This window comes from Triticum dicoccoides, chromosome 4A, assembly GCF_002162155.2.
Source record: "Triticum dicoccoides isolate Atlit2015 ecotype Zavitan chromosome 4A, WEW_v2.0, whole genome shotgun sequence".
NCBI lineage: Eukaryota > Viridiplantae > Streptophyta > Magnoliopsida > Poales > Poaceae > Triticum > Triticum dicoccoides.
The window spans coordinates 623952400-623965889 of NC_041386.1; the positions used below are offsets into that span (position 1 = coordinate 623952400).

General features: G+C 46.1%; 1 protein-coding gene and 1 non-coding gene across 2 annotated transcripts; both read left to right on the forward strand.

The window, feature by feature from the left end:
• The first annotated feature begins 2979 nt into the window (after positions 1–2979).
• LOC119289423 (11-beta-hydroxysteroid dehydrogenase B-like) lies at positions 2980–4697 on the forward strand. Its single transcript, XM_037568753.1, has 4 exons — positions 2980–3316; positions 3400–3592; positions 3670–3887; positions 3968–4697. Exons 1-4 carry the CDS (start codon positions 3131–3133, stop codon positions 4538–4540), a joined length of 1170 nt encoding a protein of 389 aa, XP_037424650.1. The 5' UTR covers positions 2980–3130; the 3' UTR covers positions 4541–4697.
• Positions 4698–5301: 604 nt separating this feature from the next.
• TRNAS-AGA lies at positions 5302–5383 on the forward strand. Its single transcript has one exon. It is a non-coding gene; the product is annotated as a tRNA-Ser (tRNA).
• Positions 5384–13490: the final 8107 nt, after the last annotated feature.

Here is a 13490-nt window from a genome sequence, read left to right on the forward strand (position 1 = left end):
GCGGATACCAAAACCATCGCACTATATAAGATGCAATAATAAAAGTAAGAAAATAATACAAGTATCTATGTAAACATACAAGTAAGAATATTTTTCCTTTCAGAAAGAAGATAAGAACAAGAGGCTCACCACAGTGGTGCCGGTGATGAGCTCGGCGCGGGTGATCGACGGTGGTGAAGACGGGGACGGGGCGTGACGGACCGCTAAACCTAGACAAATATTATGGAAAATGAAGCTTGAAGGTCGAGCTTGGAGAGGAGAAAGCTTAAGTAGTGTGGCTCGGGCATTCCATCGAACACCTTGTGTGCATAGGAGGTGAGCTAGAGCACCACCAAGCCCTCTCCCCCTCGGCCAGAGAAAAACAGAGCACTGGAGTGCTCTGCTCTTGCGCGAGGGGGTATATATAGGCACCTCATTGGTCCCGGTTGGTGACATGAGCCGGGACTAAAGGGAAGCCTGTGGTCCCATTTCAAGCCACCAACCGGGACCAATGGTGGTGGGCCAGGAGCGAGGCCCATTGGTCCCGGTTCATCCCACCAACCAGGACCAAAAGGTCCAGATGAACCGGGACCAATGGCCCACGTGGCCCGGCCGGCCCCCTGGGCTCACGAACCGGGACCAATGTCCATATTGGTCCCGGTTCTAGACTGAACCGGAACTAATGGGCTGACCCGGCCTGGACCAAAGCCCTGTTTTCTACTAGTGGCCTTCCGCTACGTGGGTTGTGGGATGTGGCTTGCGGCCCTTTCTTTTGTGCTTGTCTATTTTTATATTCTCATAGTCGTCCCATGTAAATCTTTGTATGTTTTTTCTTCTTCTTTTTTTGCTGGTTGTGTGCACCATGTATGTACAGAAGAAGAATTTTTTTTTGAACACGCAGAAGAAGAAAGTTAATCGGCAGATGACTCTATGTTTATGTATACAGTATACATGTGTACTTGTATTCTCATTTTCAATTTTTAATCATTCTTGTTTAAAAATGGAACATTTATATTTTTTAGGAACATACATTTTGACACCGCATGAACAATTTTTATTCTCACATGTTGTTGTCTTATTTTTTTTTAATTCTGAGATGTGGTTGCCTTTTCTACATGACTTTTGTTTTATTTGCTTATTTGTATCCTGTCTATATTTTTTTTTACTTTGTTTCTTCGTGTATTACCCAAAAACAAATTTTTATTGTGTTTTTATTTTCTTTTTCACAGGCGTACACCGTAAAGTTGCATGCCTCACACTAGGCATGCAACTGCAAGTGTTGCCCTCGAACTAACATTTGTTTTGTCGGAGAACAGTGGGAGAGGGGAGGAGTAGTTGCGTGTTTGTCACTAAGCATGCAATTGCAAATGTCGCCTTCAACTGCAACTGCATGTCCACAGAAGGGACTGCAGTTGACTTTTGTTCTATCGATGGGCGGCAGGAGGGGGTAGTTGCATGCCTCAGACTAGGCATGCAACTGCAAGTGTTGTCCTTGACTGCAACTGCATATCTACCCACCCGATTGCAACTAATTTTTTTCTTATGTCGGAGGACATCTGGAGGGGCACGCAACTGCAAGTTTCGCCCCCGACTGCAATTGTATGTCTACCCATCCGACTTCAATTGTCCTTTGTTTCGTCGGAGGGTGGCGAGAGAGGGGGGGTTGCATGTTTGACACTAGGCATGCAACTGCAAGTGTCGCCCTCAAGTGAAACTGCATGTCAACACACCCGACTGCAACTAACCTTTGTTTTGTCGGTGGGCGGCGGGAGAGGGGGCGGGGGTAGTTGCATGTCTGACGCTAGGCACGCAACTGCAAGTGTTTCCCTCAATTGCAACCAACGCTTGTGTTGCCAGAGGGCGGCGGGAGAGGGACACTTGCAGTTAATTTGCTCCTTTTCCCCTTTAATATGATTTTAATTTCCCATTAGTAGAAATACATTTCCTTGTGTGTATATGAATATTTTAAAAATACATGTTTAAGTTTTTTTAAAAATAATTAGTGAGCACTTTTCGAATATGCGGTGAACATTTTTTTCAATATGCCACGAACAATTTTCTAGAATTTTTCATGCAATTCTTAGTAAATGTTCATGCATTTAAAAAATTGTCCATATTTGAGAACACGTTTCATATTTCTTTTAAACTGTCCGTAAAATTGAAAGTTGTTCACGGTTCTTAAAAATGCTCATGTAATTTTTAGAAAATGCTCACACACTTTTTAAAAAATTGTTCGTGTAACAAAAATGATGTATATACTATATATACCTATGTGTTTGACCTTTGTCCTTCTGTACTTTAACAACAACAGGCAACAACTTCATAGCTCGCGCGCAAGCAATAGCAAGCACAAAACTATTATTATTTTCTTCAATATCTTTTCTTTGTGTTCAAATACTTTGTATCATGAAAAAATGACAATAAGTTACATGACCATATAAAAAACACTACAAGCATGCATCGTATTGCATATACAAGATTTTTTTCCGGCAAAAAATAATGCTATGATTTGAACAAAAAATTTACCTCACTCGTTGAGGTTGTAGCTGGATAGCAAAATACATATTATATTTGCAGTTGTACATCCCAACTACAAAAAGAGGAAAAAAATCTGACAACAAAGCAACAGATCACAGGGGAAAATATGAGATAAAAGCCCAGTAGAAATACAAAGCCAGCCCGTAGCAGCACAAACGATGCAAAAAGTTCAATAAACAAAGCAGGCTTGGTTTGTACAGATGAAGTCTCAATCGACTGAGACCTAGACAAACCTTTTTTTATGAAACAGTTAGCGTGCACCTAACTCTGCCGAGCTAATTTAGTTTGCTGTGGTCACGGGTTTCACGACACGGTATACCTGCCCTGCCCTCGTGGCGGTGAGGGGGAAGGATGCTGCCAAAGCTTGCCTCCTCCCCTCCCCCCGTGGCGCCAAGCTCGTGTGCATGGCGGCAGCTGCCACCCATGCACGCACGGCCCTCCCTCCTTATCCGCCCGCCTCATTAGACCTCACCAGACACGGCGATCGTCACTCCCTGTCTCTCTGCCTCTTCCTTGCTAGACTAGTTTCTCTTGCCGCCCTGCTCTGCTCGGCTCGGCCGCCGAGGAGAGGACAAACGTACACCGGCCGGCGACCGAGGAGGGGTGTGGAGAGATGGAGCGGGTGCTGACCGCGCTGATGGACCTGGTGGTGCCGCCGGCGAGCATGGTGATGCTGGCCTTCGCGTGGCCCACGCTCGCCTTCCTGCGCGCCCTCGAGTGGGCCGTCAAGGCGCTCACCAAGGAGGACATGCGCGGCAAGGTCGTCCTCGTCACCGGCGCCTCCTCCGCCATCGGCGAGGTACGTGCACTGCATGGTCATGCTGCGTGCTGCCTAGCTCCGGTGAACGTTGATGGCGATTGCTCATGGTGTGTGCGGAGCAGCAAGTGGCGTACGAGTACGCGCGGCGGGGCGCGAACCTGGTGCTGGTGGCGCGGAGGGAGCACCGTCTGTTCGCGGTCCGGGAGAACGCGCGCGCCCTGGGCGCCGGCCAGGTGCTCGTCGTCGCCGCCGACGTCGTCCGGGAGGACGACTGCGGCCGCCTCGTCGCCGACACCATCAGCTACTTCGGGCAGCGTGAGTGCATAGCATACAATCAATCCCTTCCATGCTCTGCTTCAGAGTGGTAAATCTGAGTATCTGACTGTCCGTAGTGGATCATCTGGTGAACACGGTGAGCCTGGGCCACGACTTCCTCTTCGAGGAGGCCGGCGACACGGCGGCGTTCCCCCACCTCATGGACATCAACTTCTGGGGGAACGTGTACCCGACCTACGCCGCACTGCCGTACCTGCGCCAGAGCCACGGCCGCGTCGTCGTCAACGCCTCCGTCGACACCTGGCTGCCCATGCCCCGGATGAGCCTCTACTCCGTAAGCCCGCCCCTCCCCGGATCGATGAACTTACCACTAGTGATCTCGCTGGAGTATTTCATACATCGTGTGCTTCTCAGGCGGCGAAGGCGGCCGTGGTCGACTTCTACGAGACGCTGCGGTACGAGGTGAAGGACGAGGTGGGGATCACGGTCGCCACGCACGGCTGGATCGGCGGCGAGCCCGGCGTCGGCACCGGCATCGGCACCAGCAGGTTCGCGCTCGAGGAAGGCGCGGGGGCGGCGGACCAGACGCAGGCGCAGGCGCAGGCGCCGGCGCAGCAGTGGACCAAGGCGGACACGACGCCGCCGCTGCCGGCGCCGGGAGGGCTGGCGGTGGAGGAGTACGCGCGGGCGGTGGTGGACGGCGCGTGCCGCGGGGACGCCCGGGTGCGGCGGCCCGGCTGGTACGACGTGTTCCACGTCTTCCGCGCCTTCGCGCCCGACGTGCTCGGCTGGACGTTCCGCCTGCTGCTGTCGACCGCGCCCGCTCCGTCGACGGTCGCCGGCACTGGGCGCCGTGCGCTTGTCGTTGCCCCTGTGGGCGCGCCGACTGCTGCGCTCCCGGCTCCGCCCGTCCGCCCACTGATCGAGTACCCGGCCGCGGTGGCTGGTCGGAGGCCCGCGGCGGCGCAGCTACACAAGCTAGAGTGAGATGAGATCACGGAGCCATTTGTAGTACCGCTGCATATGCTATTTGTGTTCTGTATCTATGTCAGTCTGAACTGATTTTGATGGCGCTTCAACAAATAAATATGAACTCCGTGTGTATGACATGAGATGACATGCATGCTTAAAAGTGGTTCCATCATTCTGCCAGATAAATTTGTGCCGCTGCACAATCATGCAAAGAACTATGAGAGCGGCGTTTCGGTGCCCGGGTGCATCTGCACCCGGTCAAAAAAAATTCATAAATTTTTTAGAAAAATTCAAAAAATTCCAAAAAAAATTAGGGTGGTAGACAATTTGATGCGTGAAGTACGCTCCAATTTTCAAAACATTTGGACTTCTGAGAGCTGCACAGAAGTCCAAATGTTTTGAAAATTGAAGCGTACCTCACGCATCAAATTGTCTACCACCCTAATTTTTTTTGAATTTTTTTGAATTTTTCTAGTATTTATTTTGATTTTTTTTCGTGAGCGCAGGTGCAGATAAGCTCGGGCTCAGATTCGAATTTTCGAAAGAACTAGCGCTACATGTGTTTCAAGCTATCGAAATCCACTTGATTTTAACTCATTTTTATCCAATTTCAGTTTCCCTAAAAATAGCTTCAAATTTCAGAGGTTACAGATATTTTGGGACCTGTGTGCACGTCAATTCTTAAGAATGTTCACTATTGGAAAAGGTTGTGGAGAAGACTGTTATTCCAGATAAACACTGATTACGTATTTATGGCGATGAAATGAGACATCAAAGTGGTCGTGCCGGAGTGGTTATCGGGCATGACTAGAAATCATGTGGGCTTTGCCCGCGCAGGTTCGAATCCTGCCGACCACGTATTTTTTTTTTATCTTTTTCCTATGTTGATGAAATTTTGAATCTTGCTCGATCAGTGGACGCGTTGTCTTGTCTCCAAACTTATTATTTTGCCCTCTCTCATTACATCTCCGCGCAGCTAGTACACTCCCCCAAGCATTGTTAAATCGAGATATGCACTATACTCCTTTTACGAGATAAGCACCGTCTCCAAGCAACAACAATTAACTGACTTAATTAGCCACATAACCATATGCTAAATTAGTTTAGCAGAACGAAAAGGTATGTGCCTTACTTCCCGTCACTTGACAATTTTATAAGGTTGTACAAAACACTTAACAATGCTACTACGGTATAATGGGTATGTGGATCCTTTTTCCATCCATTCTATTGACACTCCATGCCATATCAGGTGCAATTGCAATCTAACACTTATTTCCCCTGGAGAAAATCGAGTGGTTAAACAAGTGGGTGATTAAATGAGCGTACATTTCCAGCAAATCATGATAGGGAGGACATAAAAAAAATGCTAATGTCACCCACCGATGATGGAACAATCGACAGTTCTCTCTTCTAAGAAGAAAATGTGAAACCATTTTAAAATCATGTTAACAAAAAGACAAAAGAGTTGATTAAATCTCCTTTTGAGATTGTGTTCTTGGCTTGTTTTTTTTCTTCTATATTGGGCAGGTCTACAGACGAAGGAAGAAGCAGTGAAGCTATGACAGGGGGCCGAGATGATCAGATCAAGCACAACTAGGTTGATGGTGATGTGCGATGAAGCCAGACGTACGGTGGAAGACGCTGGAGAAGTCCTTTCTTGGCAATTGATGTCGATGTGCGGTGGGTCTGGCCGCTTGGTTGATGTTGGTTGTTGGTCTACGTCGTGGCGATCTTAGCGGGCACCTTTGCTGGAGTGTTAGCTACTTGCTCTTTTGTGGCCGGTTTTGTAATGAGATTGAACTAGTTGGTGCTGTCAGGTTTTTGCGCCCCATAGTGCTCGTTTCGATGGCGGACGAGCACGGTGGGTTTCTCGGCTGTGTGTTGAACTCGCTACCCTCTTTCCATTCTTCCTAGTTATGTCTGGCACTATTGTATTTCCGTTTAATGCAAATGGAAAGGGGCACACCCGGTTAAAAAAAAGACAAAAATGACCAATACCACAACAAACCAAAATGCAAAACAACTTATAGTTCCATGTTAACAAAAAGACAAGAAAAGCCAACACCACAACAAAAGCATGTTAACAAAACAAAAGATAACAGTGACACCAACAAGAAACATATTGTTTAATTAAGTATTTATCTCACAAAGAGATAAGAAATACATTCCACTCATCATGAGAGAACTTATCAAAAAATTATCCTCCTAGTGGAAAGAGTTTACACAAGTATTAGGTGAGACATCCAGGCAAACAATGTCATAAAAAAATAAGTGCTAGCAAAGTTTAGAAAAGTTAGGCCTCACAATCTAGGTCTCTTTGGTTGACCAATATGTGTAGGCACAAGATGTTAACAAAAACTGTTGGTATTGACTCAAATAATGGCCTTAATTAACATCCTGAGGTCTCATATCTACACAAAGGTAAACATCCTGCAAGCAGTATTCGACTCCTCTGTATGGTGTGACACCTCACGCGCCTCCATATGCTACGCCATGGCCAGCTACACCTTCTCGTACATGGACTGGAACATCACAATGTGGCCCATTCCGGCTCGATCACGCACCCGTCGGACCACTTGCTAACGTGTGTCCTATGGAGCTGGAACGTCGTCGTGGCCAGGTGGCACACGCAGGGGCTTCCCAGCGAGACTGGCGCTGATGAGGCTACCGAGGTAGATGCTGAACCCCTCGTCAGTTGTTTGGTGCATGAAGAAAATCTTGGTGTTCTTCATGAAAATGTGCAAGGGTATGCAAATCTAAAAAAGGATTGTTAATACACAATTAATGAAACGAAACCCTAAGCTCAACATTGAGCTATGTCCGCAGGAATTAACTTACTCAGAATAAAGTGAATGTTGTATATACCTTTCACTTTACTATTCCATTCATGTTAGCATAAGTTAATTCATGAGTGTCATCTACATAAAAGCATACAAGATATATGCAAATCTAAAAATTTATTCTCGGTGCATAGTTAATGCAGCCACACCTTTGCTCAACATTTAACCCTGAAGTACAAAAGGGAAGTGAACACTTGGTTGAGTGCAAACCAACAAGTTAGGTGCTCTAACTAGCGTGGTAGAGTATGTTGCTGCAAAGGATGTATCCATGGAGATTGGCACACACATTGTCATCATAGAAACCATGATATTTTTGAATCATACGCTTTACATATTTCTGCTGAGATATTTAAGAATATTGAGATATGGACAAACATGCACATATATACAGGTCACTCAAGTGGCATAAATGGGCCTAGGAAGGATTGTGATTCTGTTTGTTTTATTTTTCTCTAAGGATGTGTACGTACTATTCTTTTAAGGGTCATCATCTCAAAAAAGAAAATAATTTTGCTACAAGATATTATTTGAATTTGACGTATTGTGTGTGTATTTATTTTGATGGATATACATTAAGATTCTATATTAAAAAGATTTTAATAGATATTTATCATTATTGTTATTGAGATAAATGGAAAATATATTATTCAAGTTTGTATTTCTACAGAAAAATATCACAAACGTATACAAGTTTCGTACAAATATCAATTATTTTAATAATTTTCTTTGGGATGAAAATGACATTTAATCAATTACCTATCTAAATAGTCGTCGGGACAGCAGCACCACCACCAACAAAGAACATGTAAATTAACTACACATGATCATTATTGCTTGATCCTGATAAAATAAATAATTATATATCAAAACAAAAGGTAATAGATAAAATGATATTCACTTATAAGCTCATTCAATTTTTTATTTAAGTAGGTAAATGTCCGTTGGAACTAAGGTATAAATATTTCACTGGTTTAATAATAATTGTGTCAAAAATATAAACATTTACAATGCTTATGCACATCTAATAACATTGTGCCGATAAATAGATGCATGACCAACTGTATTGTAAAATAAAAATATAAACAGTTAACAAATTACTTTCACCATGCCCATGTGCCAAAAAAATAAATGCATTACAGATGTATCAATTCATATAATTTCATATAACAAATGTTCTTAAGGTTTACCAGTGCGAAGTGATAAACTATCAATTGTTGACGTGAACTAAGTAACACTAATAATATGCTCCAGTATCATATGTACTGATGTATGATTTATTAGGTTCGTTTTTCGCCTAGCTGAATTCTTGCAAGGGCTTTGTATTTCAGACAGATAAAGTAAACTTCAGTAGTTTTGGATAGAGTTAGTAAAGATTCAATCATCTCAAACCTCCCAAATAGCTACATGTCAGGTACTGGATACATTTGATTTGGTGCATTAATGAAGTTGCATGCAATAAAAAAACACTTTTGGAAAAATGTGATCAAAACGCACCTGGCTAAGGTAGAACATGACATCGTTGTAATCTTGACCCATCAAAAACTGTAGAAAATAAAGAAACTGATTTGAGATGTGCACTTCCAGTATCCTAAGCTCAAAAATAACAATTCATAGAAGGCTCAAATACAACAACATCAAGGATGGTCGAGGTTTATACCAGAACGTTTGTGCTTCCAAAATCACAGATTTTCAGCCTATGAGTGTTGGTTTCGAACTGACGTGCGCAATCAGACCCGCAGCAAACCTCGAACCATCTTGTGCCGGCAGTGCGTACAGTTGCGGCATTCATACGAACAGGACAAGACATACAAACAAATATGTATGTTGCTGACCCGCGGCATGAACTAGATAGAATAGGAATGGCTGAATGACTGGGTTTGTGTTGACCTGATGGAGATGGTATCGAGGGTGAGGATGAGCAGCGGAAGTGTGCAGCATACGTGCAATCATCGTCATCACATACCCTCTCTCGCTGTTGTGCAATAGTGCTTCAATAGAGCACGGCGTGGCTGTGCTGGCAAGCCCCAGCCATCGGCTAGGGTTAGGGCCACCGGGGACGCGTGATCACTTCAAGTAGGGGTAGATGATGATGAGATGTTGGGAAATCGGTGATGGAGACCACAGTGTGGTTGTGCCGATAGATAGAGGCGTGGAGACGCCGGCGTCGGTCGGAATCATAGCGGTTGGCGGCTGCATCGGGAGTTGAGTGGTAAAGAGCGGCTCTCGGGGTCATGGGGAGGCGCTTAGGGGCATCGGAAAGGAGGCGGGCAGCGAGGTGGTTGTGCAGGGCTTGAGCGACCGGCGTCGATCAGAGGGAGGGAGCGATAGAGGCCGGCGGTGAAGCTCCGGTGGGTGATGTCGATTGACCAGGCTGGCGGTGAAGCTCCGGTGGGCGACAACGACTGGCCAGACTGGCGAAGTCAAGCACAACTCGGTGCGGACTGCGGTGGCTAAGGATAGGAAGAAAGGAAGGCTAGGAAGGCGCGACGGCAGTCGGTCAGGTCGCCGGCGACGGGTAGGACTGGCGGCGGCCGATGCGGGGCATGGTGGCCACGCGTGCGAGGTAGGTCGCCCCTGGTGGCGGTGGGCACCTCCTGGATCTGGATTAGGGTCGGGCACAAGCCCGAGAGGCGAGGATGGGCATTGTTCGTCTGGTTTTTCATAAGGAGGAGGTGGTCCACATACCGAAAACTAGAGGAAGAGCCACTGATGGAAAAAATGATGGAGAGGTTGGGGACAAAGGTTGGACAAAAGGTTAGGCAGCACGTGGTCCATTTGGCAGGAAAGGAACCTTAGGTTGTTTGTAGATAGCAGAGATAGAGATGGCGAAAGTCCTATCCTGCTTCCAAGCTCAAATGCATCCTGATGAACAGTAAAAATAAAAAAATAGCAAAAAAAATCTGAATTTGTTTTGTAGCAAAACTTTGAAAATGTTTTGTATGCTCAACAAATTTCAGCGCGAAATGACATTCGTTGAAGTCTTGGCAAAAAAATAAAAACAAAATTAGTACTCCAAAATGTTTTTAAAACTAGCATTTTTGGAGTATAGATTTTTTTTTTTTCACGACTTCTAGGAATGTCATTTCGTGCTAAAATTTTGCAAGCATAAAAAACATTTGTCAAAGTTCATCACAAAAAAAAATACTGTATTTTTAGATTTTACTGCTCATCAGGTGGCATTTGAGCTTGGTAGCAGATACCCCATGTCCTAGAGATGGTTTCTACCTTTCTCCTTATCTTTATTACCCTAATCATTGACTTTCTTATCCTTCTCATTGCCTCGCTTTTGATTTTCAACCATGGTCGGAATCAACTCCCGAGCCAATTCCTTGCAGCTGTCTCAGCCTTCGAATCCTCGTGTTTCCTGCCTGTGTGCTTCTCTTGTGCAATTCATAGCTCTTTTGAAAAGAAATTGTTTGGATTGTTTACCACATGCGTCATGTGGTGTGCAATTCATAGCTTTATTGTTTGTTAAGGGCATTGGACTGTGCCTCATGCCGTAGGTTTTGGTTGTCTGCCTCCCACTGCTTGGCCTTCTTAGAGCAACTCTAGCAGACCCCGCATCCGCCCCGACCCGTAAAATAACCGTCAAAATGCGGGTACGGGCCGGAAAGCCTGTCCGACCAGACCCCGCATCCCGCCCCGGCCCGCAAAAATTTTTAGGGGGCACGGCAAATTCCCGACCCCAATCCAGGAAAACATTGGGTTTTCCCCTCGCGGCTGCGGTGCCCTGCATCACAGAGAAGCAGTTGGCGGGAGGGACATTTCAGCCCCGTGCTCTTTTCCCCCTCCTTCCGCCGCCGCCTGCCCTTGCTTCCGCCCACCCACCGCCGGCGATTCTGGCCATATCTGCGGGTGGAATCGCTCTGCGGGGCCGCCCCACACCCTCCCGCGCCGAGCCGCTGCACCGCCCCTCCGGATCCGGCGAGAAGAGCCGCCCCCCAGCCGCCGCCGCCGCTGGGATCGACCACCGCCGAGCGCACCACCCTCGTCGCCGCCCGGGATCACTCACCACCGGTTAGTCCCTTTTTTGTGATTTTTGCGAGCTGTGTAGTAGATTGACGCGCCGGTGTGCGTGTAGATAGAGTTGACCCCGTGCAAGAAGTTCTTGCTATCCGATTCGTCCGATTCGGACGACTCGGATGTGGAGACCATGCTTGCGACCTTTCAGCAGCAAACATTGGTCATGGCGCTTGCCGTGAAGGAGCATGAAGACGAGTACCGGAAGAGCAGGCGAGGATCTACTGTCGGGCGTTTGTGCATTCCGCGGAATCGCCATCTTGGGAACGAGATGTTGATGCAAGATTATTTTTCGGACAATCCTACATATCCTGCACACCTCTTCCGCAGAAGGTACCGAATGCGCCGATCCCTTTTTGTGAAAATTGTTGAAGCTTGCGAGGCAAATTGTCGGTATTTTACTCAAAGAAGGAATGCCGCGAGCTTAAAGGGATTTAGTGCATATCAAAAAATCTCCGCAGCTATGCGGGTGATTGCATATGGCGTTCCGGCTGACTATGCCGATGAGTATCTTCGCATTGGTGAAGATAGCACAACTGAGTCCGTGCGTAGATTTGCGGAAGTGATCGTCCGTGTTTTTGGTCCCGAGTATTTTCGGGCACCAAATGAAGATGACACAAACAAATTGATGACAGCTAATGAGAGGAGAGGTTGGCCTGGCATGCTAGGTAGCATTGATTGTATGCATTGGAATTGGAAAAATTGCCCCAAGGCTTAGCAAGGAATGTATTGTGGCAAGTCTCGTGATGCAACAATTGTGCTAGAGGCCGTAGCATCCGAGGATTTATGGATTTGGCATTGCTTTTTTGTATGCCCGACACACTCAATAATATCAATATGTTGCAACGCTCTCATTTGTTTGCTAGGCTTGCTAGTGGTGATGCTCCTACTTGCAACTACACTATCAATGGGCATGAATATACAAAGGCGTACTATCTTGCAGATGGTATATATCCTTCTTGGTGCACATTTGTCAAGAGCATCAAAGAACCCAAAACAAAAAAATAATGTGAATTTGCAAGGGTGCAAGAGGCAGCCCGAAAAGACATTGAAAGAGCATTCGGTGTTTTGCAATCTAGGTTTGCCATTGTCCATGGTCCTGCTCGTTTTTGGGATAAGAAAACCCTGAAGAACATCATGACTTGTTGTGTTATCCTGCACAATATGATTCTTGAAGATCAGAGAGGGATGAACTTAGAATTCTTTTACGACAATGTGGGTAGCCGTGTCAAACCAGCTAGAGGCCCAAACCGCATTAGAGCTTTTCTTCAGACATACAAGGAGATTGAAAATGCAGACACACACTTTCAACTTCAGAAAAATCTCATTGAGCACCATTGGCAAAGGGCTGGACAGTGACTAATTTTTGTATTCATTTGTATTTATATTCATGACAAGTTTTGTATTGCATTATTTTAAGTTTGCTACGGTGATTTGAATAATTATTTGTAATGCGGATGATTATTGTTTTATGTTTGATTTGAATAATTCCGTTTGTTTTCTATTGTTGAATTATGTTGAATTTGATATTTGCAGGCTGATGATATGCGGGGATGCAGCGGCGCAAAGAGCAGAACTCACATAGCCGACCCGTAAAAAAGCATATTCTTCATTTGGGGGGTCTGCATCTGTGCCAGCCCGTGCCGGCCCACAAAAGCTGTTTTGCGCAAATTGCAAACGCGTTTTGCGGGGTCTGCTAGAGTTGCTCTTAGACAGTGCACTCTGACTCACCTACTCCTAGAGATCTTTACGATCTGGTTCCCTGATGAAACATCTACTAACAGATTAGGTGAAATACATTACCAACGGAGATACACATAAACTCAAGTACAACCAAGTGTACACTCAACACTTCAAAGCAAGCTGCAGAGACATCTGGTGGAACACTCCAAAACACACGTAAACAATTCTTGCGGGTAATCCTCATGGGCGACGTAGGATCTTGCTAGCTGCAATGTCATAGACGAAGCACGTCTACTTGCTGCAACGTGTCGATGATGGTGATGTGGGTGCTCAGTTCCACGGCGACACAAAAGTCGGTAGCCATCGAAAATAACATCTGACGGTGCAGGCGGCCCAAGCGTGAGTTGGGTGCTTCCTTGCGT